We start from the raw sequence: 18,678 nt of genomic DNA, 5'->3' as shown, positions 1-18,678 counted from the left end.
GAAGTCTTCTTTGGAGATTAAAGAAGTGTTATTATATTTTGAACATAGATTATAATAAATAGTGACATCTGTAACACAATGAATGAACATGCTCAAATAAGAAAGAAGTAAAGCATTTTAAAGTTTTATGCCTTGGTAAAGGGAAAATAATATACACGCATGTAATACATATGTATATGTGCATATACATATAAAATACAAGAATATATTTTATATGTGTTTTATATAAACATGTATTTATATACATATCTACACATGTGGATAATATGTACATACTATGCCTATATACACATGTAATGTACATGATATAGGTGTATACCACAAATATATTGTGCATTGTATACATACATGTTTATATATGTTACACACATGTGTGAGAAACACATTATATGGTCTGTACAGATGGAGAAGTGCCTTGGTACTGATAACCAAAAGCCAAATTTATTTTAAAGTCTTCAGAAAGCAGCCACCTTGACAAGGTTAAGAAGAATGATGGACCAGGTATTTTATCCCATCTACTACAACAAGAAGGTCAACACAGATGAGTATAATTCTGTGCTCCATACTCAGAGGTGTTCCATCCTGGAGCCGGCTGTCTCCTCTCAATAACACTGGCTGATTCCTTCTGTTATGGTGATGTCAATCCCCCAAAGAGATCCATAGACTGAGAAAATATGGAGAAGAAAAGGCCAAATGATGAAGCAACAGAAAGAGTTGGCATATGAGGAAAGATACTAAGTTAAGAAGTAGATTTAAGTCATCTAAGAAAGGAGAGGAGCTATGTAGTGCATTTAGTAGTCATTATTTAGAATAATTTTATAATTAGGATTTATACCTGGGCTGGTATAACTTGGATTAATGAAATTAAATTAAGAAAAAACTTTAATAAATTACTTCTTAACAAACTATAAAGCTTTAGATATCTAAATGAAAATAGATTTTTTTAAAAAAGAAAAGGAGGCAGTAATGCATTCTAGATTGGAGAGGAAATAGATTAGTTGACTTAGCAGGGATACACGAATGAAAGAATAACATTTTTCCCTTAATGAAACCGATGGTTAACATTACATTTTTAAATAAAACAAAAAATAAGCAGAACTTTAAAAACTATCAACAAATATATTTATTATGGTGGCTTTTTTCCCACTAGATATACCTTGTTAAAGAATTAATATCCTTGGATTCCTCATGGGTCATAAAGCTGATAAGGAAGCATTTTCCCCCCAATGTGAGAGGGAAAAAAAACACAACTGCAAAAACATATTACAATTTTCTGTGCTCTATTTTCTGTTCTTTATTAATTCAGCCTTTTCTCCTACAAATATGGGTTTGTTTGTTGTAAGTAACGTTTGTAGTGTAGATACATTTCGCAGTTTATATGACTCCGGGGACAGCCCAGACAGGAGCACTGATGAAGGAGAAACCCGTCATATTTCCTTAGAGATTAGAGTGCTGCTCCACTGGAGCAGAACCACTGGTCCTTCACAGTTTTGTGAAGCACAAAAATACTCTCCATCCCAGCAGTTTCTTCCACTTTTTTTCCTCTCCCCATTCCCACATAATTGTTACTATCCACTCTAGGGTTTCTTGCAGGCAGGAGTACAGGATGAGTACAAGGGAACCAATTTTAAAACAGTTCAGTTCTGATAAACCATAGGACAGGAAATATCAGGGCCTAATTCTGAATATCTTTTCCAAGAAATCAACAAAGAGCTGTTGAACTTTAGATTTTCACTGTCCTTTGATAGTTTTTTTTTCTCTTCCTTCCCTGCTCCCCAAATCCCATTTTTTTTGTGGTACACCATTTATTTTGAAGGGATACTGTGCCTTGACTTAGTAGACATCTCTTTTGCTTCTTACTTAAAACAATAGCCTGAAAATTATTTTACAAAGAAAAAATGTTGCTTCTCCAGATGCCATCATTATAATGTTATATCTTATAGCCTGTTAATAATTATGTACAAAAATTCTTAGGTCTCTTTTACAAATGCACAGAAGCATATAGGATAATCCCTTGAAAGTATCCCTTCTTTAGATTTCTTTGTACTCGTGGCTCATGAATGTCTTGGTTATTAACTATGTTTGTATGGAGAGTATAGGAACTATCTGGAATGTTGTTTAGATGGTAACATTTTCCACTTGTGGTTCTAATGGCTAGAGCACCTGTCCTGGGAATCTGGTGGAGATAGCAGCATCATAAGTCTAAAACAATCACATGAGACCTTTTTAATGTACAGTGCTGACTAATACCGATTTCTGTTGTTTATCTTGGACTTTTCGTTTCTTCTGCTGCTGTTTGTCTTTATTTTCCCTTTGATCTCGGGATTCTGAACTGGGATCCTGGCCTTTGTTCTCAGGTTTTGTTTCCTTACTTTCTTCTTTATTTAGCTTTTTTCTTTTTCTCTCTCTTCCTTTCTTTCCTAAAAACAAAACATAGACAAGTCAATTTAAAAAAGCAAAAAAAAGCAAAGCCACATACACATTTAGAATTGCTTATTACTTCAGTTTTACAAAATCCAGTTAACTCACTGTGGGTTATGTGCAATGAATCTTTAGTATTAGATATTTCCCTAGTTGTAAAGATATTCACTATTTCACATACACACACAAAAATAGTTGATTACTTTAAGGCAAGTCGAGGCATTTGCTGAGGACTTTGTTGTTCAGTTGGTTCAATCATATCTGATTCTCCATGCCCCTGCTCGAGATTTTCTTGACAAAAATATTGGAGTGGTTTGCCATTTCTTTCTCTAGCTCATTTTATAGATGAGAAAACTGAGGCAAACAGGTTAATAAGTGACTTGCCTAGGGTCACACAGTTAGTATGTGTCTGAGGACAGAATGGAACTAAGGAAGATGAGTCTTCCTGACTCTATCCCTAGCATTCTGTCCTCTGTACTACCTAGCTGCTTATTATGTGCCCACAAGGCACTGTCCTAAACCCTTGAAAGATTCAATGTTTTTAGCCCTCAAGAAGTTCACATTCCAATGGGGTGGAGAACATATAAATTGCTTTGGACATACAATATCTTTCCTATATCTCATTATCCAATCCTTGTCTTTGTCTATCTCTTTATTTATATATATATAAAGAAGGATTAATAGCTAACAAGGTTCTTCTTCCTGAAAGCATCTTTCCCTCCATGGTTTAGGTTATTTTTTCTTAAAAAGTGACAAAACTGTCCCCAGGATCTGATTAGTTTTTTTTATCTACTTTGACTCATCTTTCTTGCGGTATCTGGTTGTATCCATGTGGCTTCCTATTCACCAAAGAACATAAAAAGGCTCATTCACATTAATGTTTTGTTCTTAGCAACAGGTAAATTGGAAATCATCTTAGAGGGGAAGTACTAGCATTGAGAGGGCCTGAGAAGGTCTTTTGTGGAAAGTAGGATGTGAGCTGAGACATGAAGTAAGCTAGGAAGCTGAAAGGTAGAGATGATTCTGGCACTGAATATTGGCAATTCTTCCTGATCTAATGAACCTGATGTTATAAGACTTCTTTCAAGTGTATCTAGTTTATGGAAAATGTCACATTTTAATACAATTGTTTAAAAAAAAACCACTTTATCGTGCCATCTAAAGAATATATGGATATTTGCTTGTCAACTCTGAAAGAAAATTTTTATCCTGTTACTTAAAATTATATCTGTAATACTATTAGCAATTTATATTTTCTAACTTATTCATTATGCACATATGTAACACATGATTCTGGATAAGAATTCATTCATATGATATGCTGAAAGTAGAAATAATGGTGAATATAAGTATGTGTTTTATTTTATAATCTAAAGACTTAGTTTTGATATTATTTAATGTATCATTTTAACTTAACACTTCTCCATTTATGGTCTTTTAAATAGTCTCTAATTCTCCTCTTGCAATACCATTCAAAAATATATCCCATAAGATTCATCTTTCTGTAATCAATCAGCAAATCTTGACTGAGTTCATCCTATATGCAAAGCACTGAGGGATAGGGTGTTTTGGGTAGAGAAGAATAAAGAGATAAAAGATATGGTCTTTGCCCTAAATAAAGACAACAGGTACACGTGAAAAAATAGCTAACAGCACTAGGTAGTTTGGTGATGTCACAAAGCAATAATAACATGGAACACTTTTGTTAAAGGTATTCAGAAGAAGCAAAGCTTCTGCTAGACTGGAGTGTACAGGGATAGACGACTTGATGGAGAATTTTGTACTTGAGCTGGACTTTAAAAAATGGGCAAGTGTACGAGAAAGGATAAGCAGGATGATTTCAGAAAGAGCTAGAAAGATCTGCATGAACAGACACAGAGCAAAATAAGCAGAACCCAGAGAACATTATACACAGTAACAGCAATATTGTACGATGATTCACTGTGAAAGACTTAGTTACTCTCAGCAATACAATGATCTGGGATAATTCGGAAGGACTTATGACAAAGAAGCTATTCACCTCCAGAGAAAGAACTCTTGGAGTCAGATGCAGATGAAATCTTACTATCTTCTACATTCGTTTATTTACAGTTTTATTTTGGAGTTTTGGTTTTATATGAGTATTTTCTTACAGCAACAACCAATATGGAAGTATATTTTGCGTGGTAACACATGTATAATATGTGTTATACTATCACTTACCTCATCTCTAAGAGGGGGGAGAAAAGGGAGGAAGGGAAGACAATTGAATCTTATAATTTTGGAAAATGTAGGTGGAAAATTTTTATTGCATGTAATTGGGAAAATAAAATCTTTGAATAAAAATATTATGGGGAATAATTAATAAAATTAATAAAAATATAATAAAACATTTTTAAAAAGAATAGGCAAGGGGCAAGTAAGTGGCTCAGTGGATAGAGATCCAGGCCAGGAGATGAGAGGCCTTTGGTTCAAATCTGGCTTCAGACATTTCTTAGCTATGTGACCCTGGGCAAGTCACTTATCTAGCTTTTACTGTTCTTATGCCTTGGAACTGACACTTAGTATTGATTCTAAGACATGAGGTAAGGTTTAAAAAAAAAAAAGAATGGGTAAGAGTCAGATAAATGGAAAGGAAAGGAATTCCTGCCAGAAGGAACATTATAAGCAAAGATGTAGAGATATGTATGCACTGAGAAGATGTATTTTGACAAGTGGGGCTATGAAGGTGAGTAGAACAAGTTGGAGAGCTAGGTCAAGGCCTTGATTTCTGTATCTAGGATTTTAGATTTTATGCAGTGCTTTGTATTGAATTTATAGGAATAGTAACAGTTTCAGTTATGACTATCACTTACTAGTTGTATGACTCTAGACAAGTCACTTAATCCCTTTGATCCCATTCCCTTATCTATAAAAAGCAGACAATAGTGACTGTCCTTAACTCGTAAGTAGGTATTTTTTAAATCTAAAAGTGGCATGTAATTGAGAATTATTCCTATCATTATGCAGTGTGGTAGGAACAATATTTACTAATGTCCCTGCCATATAGGCTAATTAAGATTTCCCCCCTAAATCTTTTTTTTTAAAACCCTTACTTTCCATCTTGGAGTCAATACTGTGTATTGGATCCGAGGCAGAAGACTGGTAAGGGTGGGCAACGGGGGTCAAGTGACTTGCCCAGGGTCACACAGCTGGGAAGTGTTTGAGATCAGATTTGAACCCAGGACCTCCCTTCTCTAGGCCTGGCTCTCAACCCACTGATCTACCCAGCTGCCTCCTCCCCCTTAAATCTTAATGAAACCATCCTTTATATTTCATTAGACCAAGCGTGTAAGGCTTCCAGTCCATGAGGAGTGGGAGATTCAGCTGTGCTGACCTGGTGCCAGTGAGGCAAATGTGGAGGCAAGGAGTTATGCCCACTTAAATCAGTGCTGTATCTTTGATGAATATTCTTTTTCATGTTATTGTTGAGTAAAGTTCCTTTGATCAAATAGTACATGGCCTAAGAACGCCCCATTTTGTTCTAAACTCTAATGAACCTTTGGAATGGCCAAAGTCAGGCTGGGCCTGAATATGTAGCTAAAGGAGTCTATTTAATTCTTTTCAGTGTGATTAAAACATAGCCAAATATTTCTGTGGGCTATGTAGCACTTAATATGACTGACATTACCCACTTAGTTGGATTTATTGTTATATAGATAGTTTTTAAGAACATCAAAATAAAAATGTACCATTGATACAGCTTATGAGTCTTTTGATTTAATGTTTATTTCAGACTAAATATTAGCTAAGTATATATTCTGAATTCTGAGAGTAAAATAGTGTGGCATAAGAGCTAGGGGGAAATTGGTAAGGAAAACTATATACTATCAGATTTGATTGATGTTTTGGTTAGTTTTAATGAACTTGTTTTTCTTTATTATAGGGGATGGCTCTCTGGGAAGAGGAGGAAAGAGAAAAAAGATATATTTGGAAACAAATGTAAAAAAAAAATCAAAAAATTAAATTAAAAACCTTTTTAAAATTATAGCATACAGATCTATTTAAATATTAATTTAGTGTTTTTTCTATATGAAGCCATTGTTTCAAATGTTTTGACAAGCATTGCTATATAGCAGCAACACATTTTATTAAAATGAAATATTTTTATATGCTGGGAAATGTCAAATAGTCTTGCCTTTCTGTACACTTTAAGTTAGCTGATGAGTGTGTCAGCAATGTTAATACGGTGTACACTGCCATGTTTAGAGATACATACCACTTTTTATGTAGATACAATTTTTCACCAGATTCCTCTTCCTGAATCCATGACTTATAATAATGATGAGCGACTTTTCCATAGTGTTTTCAGTAATATACTCCATTTCAAAAGGATTTTCTTTTCTTTATTAAAACCTACTCCAACAAGTTTGTCCTATTTCTCACTGTTTCAAGCTGAAGCAAACTAGTTAGGAGGAATGGGAATAAAGGAAATAAAACTAAGTCTACTGGTTCCACTATCTTACTGGATTGGAATATTTTGTCCACTGAATATCAACTCTACCATTCTTTTAAAGATATAAAGGATGTTAGTCTAATAATGTAACATATATAACATAATATAAAAATATCTTAGATGAATAACCAGTAGGAAACTGGCACATTGTCCATTGTTGTTGTCCAATAATCTATAAAATATAGATGAAACATTTAAATTTTTTCCCAAAGAAATATCTCTTTGATGACATGTAAGATCCCTAGACAAAGGAAAATGTCTGAAGTGGCCTTCTGAATCATGTTTATGGCTAGTTCACACTTTAGTTTAAACTTTCACTTTAAAATGGTGCTGGTGAGGGGCACACAGGAGTTAGAGGGCTGTGGATAAAGAAAGTAGAAAAGAGAAAAGAGAAGCAATACATATAATCATTGACATTTCCTTGGAAAGAGGAATGACTAATCATGTAACCCTTCTAGGGAATGACATGTCCTTAGGAATTGCAGTGGATAACTCCAGCATAGCTGACTCAACCCAGGAGCTATAGTGATGTATATTATCAGTAGTGAAGGAACAACAAAAGAAAAAAATGGAAGTATTCTAAGATTAAGTAGAGGCATACTGGGACTGATTCAAGGATTTAGGTCCAAACAGGGAGCTATGGAAGTGAGAATCAGTGAGCAAAAGGGACCCAAAGACATGATGAGGAGGCACAAACATAGAGTAGCTTTTTACTGCTACTGTGATTAATTGTTATATATGACTAAGAGTCATTAGAAGACCACATTTTATTCAAAATTGGAAATGAATATCCTATAGAAGGTAATGGAGCAGTGTATGGGAGAAAAAAGGCTACAAAATATAACCAACAGAAAATCGGAAAGAAGAATAGGAGTTAGTTATTCCATCAGAGGATGTATGATAGAAAAAGAAGATAGATTAATCATATGTCAAGGGCGAGAGAGGACAGGTAGATAACCCAAGTGTTCCCCTGGTATCCTCACTATACCTAGAGAAATCAAGAAAGGCCCTAGTAGATTGGGAGGTCACCAGCAAGAACCATAAAGGATGGGCAGGCATGGATGAGTAGTGATCTGCATTTTGCTGAGAGCATTTACATGAGCCATGCAGATTATGCCAGTCCAGAACAGAGATTCAACTCTAATGATATGGAGTTGTTTTTCTATGCAGAAGGACCCAATCAGGATAGTACTAATTGGCTGGAGGACTGTATAATTCCCTAGGGAAGACTAAAGATAACTAGAGGGAGAAGAAGTTTGATTGTTTATGGGCTCAGGATTTATTCCTTTGAATTATCTGTTGTGTGAAATAAAAATCTTTCTTTTGAAATGATATTGAAGTACTACAAAAATGTCAGCTATCTTATTACAACTATAATCATATTTGTGATTTTGTTAGCCTGAGTGCTTGCATAGGATCTGAGGGCATTTTTTTTTTTGATAAAAACATAAACATGATCTAAATTCTGATTTTCCAGGGGGAAATCTGAGTGGAACATGGCCTAAAGACTGATTATTCAGAAAACTCTCATGATTAAACTCAGTTAATATGAACAAATTATATAAATATATAATTTTTCTAAAAATATGCTTAGTGTTAGAGGCTGGAAATACTAAATGCTCTTTTGCATAAATGCTATTTTTTAGTGCTTCAGGTATAGTGGAAAGAACCCTGAATTTGGAACATAAAGACCTACATTTGAATCCTAATTCAAATGAATGCCTATATGATCCTGGACAAGTCATACAACCTTTCTGGTGGTGCTCTATAAAATAAGGTTATACTTGATGACCAATTAGTTTATTTCAAGCTCTAAAACCTATGAAGACTTCACATTTCGAAGAACTTTAAAAATATTAACATAGAATATAAATTCCTCAAGGGCAATAAGTGTTTTGCTTCTGTCTTTGTAACATCAGCTTCTAGCTTAGGACCTGCTACATAGTAGGTATTTAATAAACATTTTTTTCAATTGAATTGAACTTGGGAACCAGATGTAATGAGATGAACAACCTTTGCCTTTCTAGAACTTTAGCATTACTTGGACTCTACAAACTTGCATCCAACTGTGGTATAATCAAAATAAGGCAGTGCTCAATATGTAGTCTGTTTTCAGAGAGATGAAAAGGTTAAGTTATTTAACATTTCTATTCTAAGAACTTATTAGAGGTGTTCAAATTTTATTCTAAAGAAAGAAAAAAAATGTCAGCGAAAATCTTATTCCAAAGTTCTGTAAAAACTATTGACCCCAAAAGAAATGTTATTTTGATGGAAATCATCCAGAAGTTTAGTGTTTGACATTGTTCTCTTGATGATAGTCCAACATCTTACAGCTGTGATCCCAACCATCATGTTTTGGACACATTAGAAATGTACTTTTTTTCTTCTTTGCTCACAGATTGATTTATATTTTTCTTAGCCACTTGTGACAACATACTCGACATGTAATGGATTTCTGCTTATTAGCAAACTGATATGATTATTCTTTAAGACAGGCAGATACATTTTTGGAAATTGCCTGAAACTCAGTATTATTGCTCTATTATCCAAGGAATAACTATTTAGTCTAAGAAGTGGGGGCGGGAGGGAGGGAAGGGGCTGAATTTAAGTAACAGGAAACTAGCACATTGGATAGAGTTACTGTTGAGCAGACAGCTATTGCACAATATAGAAACAGGATTTTATTTTTCCTGATAGACTGTGCGTTAGTTGTGGGAAATATCAAATTCCCTTTTGCACTGATACTCACATCCAAGAATGTAAAATCAAATAAAAGTGCTTAATAGTAGAAATATAGCTATAATATATTAAACATCACATTTAACTTGGGTTAAGTTAGCTAATATAAATACAAAAGTGGTAGACTAACAGGGGGGCATCTCTGCTGTTTATTAATGTGGTGTGGTTTCATTGATGTGATAAATGGCAAGTGGTATTTCTAAACATTTTTGTATTTTTGTAAATGAGGCATCCACTTTTTATTAAAGCATTATTTGTATGTATGTACCATTCCAGTAACTGCAGGGTTGATGTTATTGTTATTGTTGTTTTGCCAGAGCTAGGGGTGTGGGGTCCTCTGACAATTGACATGATCTTCATCTTTGCCTTTGTTTTCCAGCAATAGGGTGGAGTTTGAGCAAAATCCCATAAAATGGGAACTCCCCTTAGCACTGAGATAATATTTGATCATGTGGTTAGTGAAAGGGATTTCTCTTTCAGCCTTAGTTTTTAAAACATTACTTGGGGGACCAACCTTTCTTCATTTGCTAAGATTAGATTCTGAAATTATTTATTATACTCTTACCATGTGACCATCCCTGAATGAGGCCCTAGAGATGCAAAGAAAAAAATCCAAAACAGTTCTTAATCTCAAAGAGTTTATATTCTACTGGCTTAGACTAGAGTTGTAAACCAGCATAATAGGACATAGAGACAGCAGCAAAAAAACTAACAAACAAACTAACTAACTAACTAAAAACTAACAAACAACAACAAAAAAAAAACCACAAAAACACAAAAAACAAAAAAACTTGAAAATAAATGAAATCTTTCAGACTGTGGACCTATCTCCTAAGTACTCAAACACCCACAGACTCTCCATTCTGTATCCACATTAGACACCATTAAGACAACAAGAAGGCATAACCAGGTTATAGAACAGTTATATAGAATTATTTCATCTTACAAGATTGCATAGTTAATTCCAATAGTTTTATTTCTATGAGAAACAGACATTCTTTACCAAAGAAAGTAAAACATGTTTACTGATTTACCAGCAACCGGAGACTTAACTTTCAAGAAATCACTTTAAAAACCATGAGGGTTTTGAAGAGACATATTTGGAATAATAGCCAAGCAATGATTTTGTGGGTTTTTAAATGACTGACAATGTGTATGATGATCTGAATTATAGTTAATGATGTTTGTGACCTAACCCCTTGCTAAATATTAAACTAGATAGAACAAAGACTTGCTCTTGGCTAAACTTTGTTATCTCCTCCTGCTCTTGAAACTGTGCCCTATACCTAGTAGGCAATAAATGTTTTCCAATAAATGGATGAAATAAGAGCATAATGAGGGGCTAAAATGTATGTTCTTATTTTCCTCACCCCATCATGCTGAGATCTACATATGGTATAGAAATCTCAAATGAGGGAAAAGACCCATCAAGGGGAAAAAGAAGAACTTGATTAATTTACTGGTGTATAATAATAAGTATTCATAAGTAACTTTTCACTTAGAACTCAATCCCAGACCAGTTGAGTTAGAAAGAAGCCTATTATTTTAGAAAAAAGAGGCTGTCTTTAAGGTCATCTAAGTCACTTATTGAGAATGACATAGAATTCTGAATATAAATTAATATTTTTTCCTTTATCTTTATAAGCATTTGTATTGAAACTGATATAGCTTTGAGTATTTCTTTGACCAAACTTTTGCTGATTACCACTAGGGGGAGCCTTGGAACTTTAGCCATTCTGAAGTAAATTGGGAAACATCTATTTTGCTCCAAAAAAAAAAAAATCCCCAAACTCAAAATATATTCCACATGCCAGAAATCCCAGTGAGTAAACAGTATCAAATCTGTGACTCAAACCAATTAAAGCTGGCTTCGTTAAAAAGCCAAAATGTGCTGCTAAGTCTTTTCTCTTCACTGTTACCAGTAATATTACATCCCAGGCCTATGGTCCCTTCCTGAAATGCCCACACAGAGCAAAGTAGGAGGAGGGCTTAGCATGAGGACTTCAGTTGTACATTTTGACTTGTTTGTCTTTCTGTTTCTGTAGCCGGGATGTATATGATTATGTGGGATCTTTCTTTCTTTCTTTCTTTCTTTCTTTCTTTCTTTCTTTCTTTCTTTCTTTCTTTCTTTCTTTCTTTGTTCTTCCTTTCTCCTTCTTTCCCTCTTTCTTTCTTTCTTTTCTCAGTAGAAAGAATTTATAACCAAGGGTTATAACTGTGGTTGTGTCTCTTTAGTGGTTATGATCTATTGTGCAGATACATATTTAAAGTCATGGACTGCAGAAACATAGGGCAGCTTGACCTAGTAGTTAGATCAGACAGCTGAGAGCCAACAATGCCAAATTCTCTTCTCAGCCATATTATTATGTTTTGGAATTTAATTCAACAAAGTTTTATTAAAGGCCTACTAGGTGCATAGCACCACATAAAGTATTAGAAGAGTTAAAATGTCTAGCTAAGACATGACCCTGTTGTCTTGGAATTTATAATCTAGTAAGAAGATATGATAATTATAAAAGATTTATTGCAAAAAAAAACCTAACATAAATCTATCAGAGAAGTACATAATGCAGCTATATGGGTTTTTTTGGGGTAGGAGAAATAGACTGGAAGGAGGAAGATCAAGGAGGATTTCCTGAGAGATTTGACATTTGCTCCTAACCAACTTGATTTCAATAGCTCCCTATTGACCTTTAGGATAAAATAAAATTGCATTTAAGATACTTTTCAATTTGGTTCTAATTTCTATTTCAAGGCTGATTATACACGACTCCCTTTCAGATGCTATCCATTCCAGTCCAAATGGCCCACTAAATACCCTATCCCCATACCAAAATATAGTTCATTTCCTATCTCTATGCTTTTGTACAGGCTGTGTCTCATGCCTGGAATGTGCTCCCTTTTTACTTCTGATTCTTGAAACCCCTCTAGTTCCTCTCAATTTTCAGCTAGAGTTACTTCCCATAGAAGCCTTTCCTGAATCCATCAGACATTAGTGTTCTCTTCCTCAACCTTTTACTTTGTCTATATTTTGTATTTATTTATCTATATATACATTTATCTATCTATTTATTTATATACATAGATTTATTTATCTATATATACACATATATTGTTATGTCCAAGAAGAATTAACTCTTTATGTGCAATGGATTTCTTTTTTTCTTTTGTCTTCTATCTCATAGCTAGTGTAGTGGCTTGGTACATCATAGTTGTTTAATAAACTTTTGTCAACTGGAATTTAAAAAGCAAATACCTGCTCCATCATTTTATTTTACCTAAGGTTTTCCCAGCATGTGAAAAGAATTAGGATGGCTGCTTCCAGTGGGGTGGGTTATTCTGAAACCCAAAATGTAAAATGCTAGGAATCATTAGCTACTCTTGTAGTTTGTTCTCAACACAGTCAACTTTCAACAAACACCTACTATGTGCAAGGCACTGATGATTGAAAGGCAAAAATAAAAGTCTGTCCTCAAGGACATTCTCCTACATATTAATTATTTAACCTTACAGGTAGTTCTAGTTGTACACAGAAAAGTAATTTCATTCACAGAATTATTAGTTCTTGTAAACAGCAAATAAATGGTTGCTAATGAAAGAGAGACAGAGATAGATAGAGACAGAGACAGAGATAGAGATGGAGAACAGAGGCGGAGAGAATGAAAGTATTTGAGGCATAGGGAGAGGCAACCTGGCTTAGATAGCTACCCTCTTTAGGAAAGGTCAACTTTTACTTCTCATGGTTACTTGTTGTTGGACCCTGGGTAAGCCAATTAAATTCTCTGTGCCCCAGAAAGCTCTCTCATTGTTAACTGCAGAGAAGATTGTAGAGTACAGCTCAACAAATCATTTTTTACTTATTTTGTTAAACTTTTCCCAATTAAGTTTTAATTTTCTTCAAGCTGTACTTGAGAATGTAATTGGAACTTGGGCCATGAGTTTGACATCTTGGTATAGATTATAAATGCTGGAGAAATTCAGAAAAATGAAGGATCATTGGGAATGATGGTAGTCCTTATTAGGTTTCATGGAGGAGATGAATCTTGAAGGAGATAGAGGATTTGGTCTGGCTAAAAGTGTGTTGGAGGTCATCCCATAAGCAAAAGCCCAGAGCTGAGTGTGCATACTCAGTAAGAAAACTAGCCTATGTATGAGTGTGCTCTTGCAATAATGATCAATATGGAAGTGTGTTTTGCATGAAAATGAAAAGGAAAGGAAAGGAAAGGAAAGGAAAGGAAAGGAAAGGAAAGGAACAAGGAAAAGGGAAAGGAAAGGAGAAAGGAGAGGGGAAAGGAAAGGGGAAAGGAAAGGAAAGAGGAAACTAGCCTAAATTGAAATGAAGTTCTATATCAAGAAATCGAGACAAATTGGGATTAAGAGCCTTGGACCTCTGAATTAAGATTGAATCACAGGAACCTGTGTCACTAAAGGGAACAGTATGATATAGTAATGTGGTGGGGAAAATGGGATAGTTTTAGAGTCATAAAATTTTCAGTGGAATTTTATCTCTGTATCTTACTGTCTATTGTGACTTTGAGTGAACATTTTTGGTTTCTAAGCATTTGTTTCTTCACAAAAAACAAATGGTTTGTATTAAAATGATCTTTAAAGTCCCTCAGCATTGAATCTTGTGCTTCACTAGCTGGTTGTCTTCAGTCCTCGACTATATCACCCTTAAAAGGGATAATCAATATTATGTTGTTAAGTTCCCTTAAAAGGGATAATCAATATTATGTTGTTAAGTTATGGTGTTAAGGACATTTGCTCCCTTCTGAAAGCAAAACTGTCTTGAAAAAGGAAAAGTTTGATAGAGGAAGAGGTAGTTAAGGAAGCCTTTTGCATTTGTGAACATGTATTTTTTTTCCTATTCCAGGGGACCTGTATTCATATCCTCCATGGACTGGGAAGGAATCCAATACTTTATATATTTATTTAATCATTTCAGTAGCATCTGACTCTTTGTGATCTCATTAGACCTTTCTTGGCAAAGTTCCTGGAGTAATTTGCCATTTCCTTCTTCAGCTCATTTTACAGATGAGGAACTGAGGCAACCAGGTTTAAGTGACTTACCCAAGGTCACACAGCTACTTGGGAAGACCTAGGTCTGACTTCTTGACTCCAGACCAGGCACTCTATCCAGTTTACTATATAATGTTAATATACATTAAAATTATTTTTTGTTTAGGATTTTGCTTGAATTTTATAATTCTTTAACATGAGTTCCTTGGAAATAACCTCTTTTGCAGTTATCAAGACCTACCATATTATAGTATAGATGAGGAATCTGAGCTTTAGCGAAATCTTCTGTATATTATAGTGGAAAATATTAGATTCTGAGCCAAAGTCCTAGATTTGAATCTCTACTCTGCTTCTTACTACCTGTGAGACCTTGGGAGAGATATTTAGTTTTTCTTTGCTCAACTTTCCTTTTCTACAAAATAATACGGTTGGAATAGATGAATTTCTAGCTCTAAATTTACTTCTATTTCTAACTTTCCTAGGTCACAGGATAGTAAGTAACAGAATCAAGACTGGAAACCAGGTTTTCTGACTCCAGATACAGCCTTCCTCTCCCCCCCTCCCCCATACAATATGCTGATTCATTTAGAATTAAAATATTTCCTTTTTTCCTTTTTCTGACTACCTAGGTTGTGTGCCTGGGCATTGTCTTAAGTTTGTTCTACCAATGAAGATATCTCCCTATACAAGGTACGACCATCTCCATTCACATCATTTTCCAGGATGATTGATTGATGTATGGCTAATCATACATTGAGCCATATCTTTGGACTTGTGCTTTAAAGGGGAGAACATACTCACAGAGAAGGAAGAAGAACAAGAGCTGAGAAATGCAGCTGCTTTAGGATCCAGATGTACAGCCTCCTGGGAACCTAGTCTAAGTCACTGGGTATAACCCCTCTCCTAGCTGTGATTCAGAATTACCGTTTTCTTCTAATCTTTTTGTCTGTTCTCTCTTTTAAGGGTCAAGACCAAGAGTGAGGCTTAGGTGTTATGACTCAAATTCAATTGCACTGAATTATCTTGAGTCTGACTATATGCAAAGCACTCTAGAGTAAGACATCAGGAATCTAAAGACAAAAAGGAAATAGATTCTGCCCTCAAGGGCATTGCATTTTACTGGAGATATACAAAATATAGACAGGTAAATATAATTTATGTATTAATAAGAGATTGGCCAATGACCCCAATTCTTATGAACAATGCATAAAATTGCTGGATTTTGGAAAATGCATATGCATTATTTTTTTTAATCAAGGCTGTTATTTATTTTTTCCAAGTGAAAGTGTTTATATTTTATTTTTTCAATTACAAGTAAAATAACTTTTACTAGTCATTAACATTTTTTTGTTCCAAATTCTTTTCTTCCCTCCCTCCCTCCCTCCCTCCTTATCCTGCCCACTTTTTAAGAAGGAAAGCAATTTGGTACAGATTATACGTGTTGATTCAATTGCAGTTATATTCTTTTTTTAATATTTCTTAATTACATTTTTTTAAACCCTTGTATTTTGGTGTATTGTCTCATAGATGGAAGATTGGTAAGGGTGGGCAATGGGGGTCAAGTGACTTGCCCAGGGTCACACAGCTGGGAAGTGGCTGAGGCCGGTTTTGAACCTAGGACCTCCTGTCTCTAGGCCTGACTCTCACTCCACTGAGCTACCCAGCTGCCCCTGCAGATATATTCTTATCTGGTTCTGGCTTGCTAACAAAGTATGAAGAGATGTCTCCTTGACTGTCTTGGAGGCTAGAACAGGATGATGGGGCATTCAAAAGACACTAGTTGACAGGAACTTCCTCCTTTCCTCCCCATGGTATTATTTTCTTCCTGGTAACCTTCCAATTAAAGAAGAGATAATGATTTAAGGGCTTCCCTATCCAAGGCCAACATAGGGTCTCTGAATAAAGTTGTTCATTCTTTGCCTCATTATTTGTTCTTTGGCTTGGGGTGAAGGAAGTTGGAGATGGAAGTTCTAGAGTAGAACCCCCAGGAGAGGTTTGCAGTCAGATAAGTCCTCATCAACAGCCATGCCACATTTGGAAATAAACTTGATGGACCAATGCTATGTGGGAAACTCTTTTGTCTGAGACTTCTTAGCAAATGAAATTGTATAGGGAAATGTGCCTCATATGTATTTGGAAGGAAATATTTATATATCAGAGCCTGCTCTGTCTTTGAGGTAAATATTCTTTGTAAAAAGTTGAACAGTACTAATTGGCTAATTAAAATTAGAGTGCTAGGAATTGATAGCAAATAGTGGGAAGAACACCTTGGAATGGAGAATTAAGCCTATAGCATTAAAGAAAGAATACCCTAACACCTTAGAGGTAACTCTCTTCAAATCATGAAGAGGAGATGAAGCCATCTTCACTTGATGAGCCTGGCCAGAATAATTGATATATATACAAATATAACAAATTAATTTTCAGAGAGACAAAGACAGAGAGAGAGAGAGACAGGGAGAGAGTGAGAAAGTCAGAGAAATTGAGAGAGAGATATATACTATTAACTGGGGAAAATCAGAAATGGCCTCATGAAGGAGATGGTATCTGTGATTTTGCTTTGAAGAAACCTAAAGATTTCATGAGAAAAATATGAAGAAATGTATTCCAGTTACTGAGATTATAGATTTAGAACTGGAAATGACCTTAAGAGTCATCAAATACAACCTTCTCATTTTAAAGATGAGAAAACTGAGACCTAGAAAAATAAAGTTATTTGTCTATAGTCACATAGGTATTTAAGTGGCCATCAGGATTCAAACACACTTCCACTCACTAGAAATATAGTATTCTTATATTGTCTGTTCCACAGCTTTGTGAAGGATCCACTGGGAAAAGACTAGCCAGGACTCAATCTTCAAATGTTAATGGTGATATTTCCACCTCATATGGGAAGGCAATTTGAATTTCTGAACAAAGTGCTCATAAGTAAATGACAATGAGGACAAACCTATGTGCACAGCTTCTAGGCCTACAGAAAGCCCTTCGCATGTTTATGATCCTCAAGTATCTAACTAGACTTTATTAAATTTGCTTTTCCTCAGATAAATCAATAATATTAGATTTTATGATGAAATGTCTTCAGTCTTGTTAGGTAATATTTTTAGCAAGACATGAATATGTTCTGAATCAGTCACTGAGATTTTGAGTAATTATCTCCAGTGATAAAACCATATCAATTTATTCTGAATTTCCATTTGATGCCAGGGGTTGATCATAACATGTTATCCATAAATTTCACCAGGATCACGTTCACATTTATGTTAACAAGGCTTTTACCATAAGATAATTCAATTTAGCAGCAAATTCTCAACTGGCCTTGCAATGAGGGCATGTACTCTGCAAAGAAATTAAATTCTTTAATTTCTGAACATAATATTTTATTTTAGAAACTGAAGGTTAAATACTTTGGCCACGTAATGAGAAGACAAGACTCATTGGAAAAAATCCTGATGTTGGGAAAGATTGAAGGCAAAAGTAGAAGAAAATGGCAGAGGGTGAGATGGCTAGTTAGTGACATGGAAAAAATAATATGAACTTGGACAGAATTTGAGAGAAGTGGAGGATAGAAGAAGCCTGATGTGCATGGTCCATGGGAGTCATGAAGAATAAGTTATAACTGAATGGTTCACCACCACCACCACCACTCTCTGGAACTACTCTAGGCTCTAATAGCACAGCTTTGGCCTTATCTTGAGATATCAAGATTCCACAGCACTGTCAGGACATTTTCATGTCATCCTCCCACTACCCTCAAATTCTGTTTGATGTGTGTTGTTTTCTCCCCTTAAGATGTAAGCCTTTTGAGGACAGTAAATGTCTATCTTGTTTGCATTTTTGTCTCCAGTGCTTAAATATAGTATCTGGCACTTAATAAATGTGACTGGCTTAATAAGTGTTTGGTCCATCTGACCTATCTCTTAACCTTTCTTTGTTTGTTTCTTTGTTTGTTTCTTTGTTTGTTTCTTTGTTTGTTTCTTTGTTTGTTTCTTTGTTTGTTTCTTTGTTTGTTTCTTTGTTTGTTT

At 34.9% G+C, this 18,678-nt stretch overlaps 1 protein-coding gene across 1 annotated transcript in view; it reads right to left on the bottom strand.

Moving 5' to 3' along the window:
* Positions 1-1,137: 1,137 nt before the first annotated feature.
* RSPO3 (R-spondin 3) overlaps positions 1,138-18,678 on the bottom strand; it is a 67,741-nt gene continuing 50,200 nt past the window's right edge. Inside the window, exon 5 of the mRNA XM_044675426.1 lies at positions 1,138-2,420. Within this exon, the coding sequence (XP_044531361.1) occupies positions 2,227-2,420 (194 nt within the window). The 3' untranslated portion in view covers positions 1,138-2,226. The remainder of the gene's footprint in view (positions 2,421-18,678) is intronic.

Source organism: Gracilinanus agilis, chromosome 4 (genome assembly GCF_016433145.1).
Source record: "Gracilinanus agilis isolate LMUSP501 chromosome 4, AgileGrace, whole genome shotgun sequence".
Classification (NCBI taxonomy): Eukaryota; Metazoa; Chordata; class Mammalia; order Didelphimorphia; family Didelphidae; genus Gracilinanus; species Gracilinanus agilis.
This window is presented reverse-complemented; position numbering and strand designations above follow the sequence as displayed.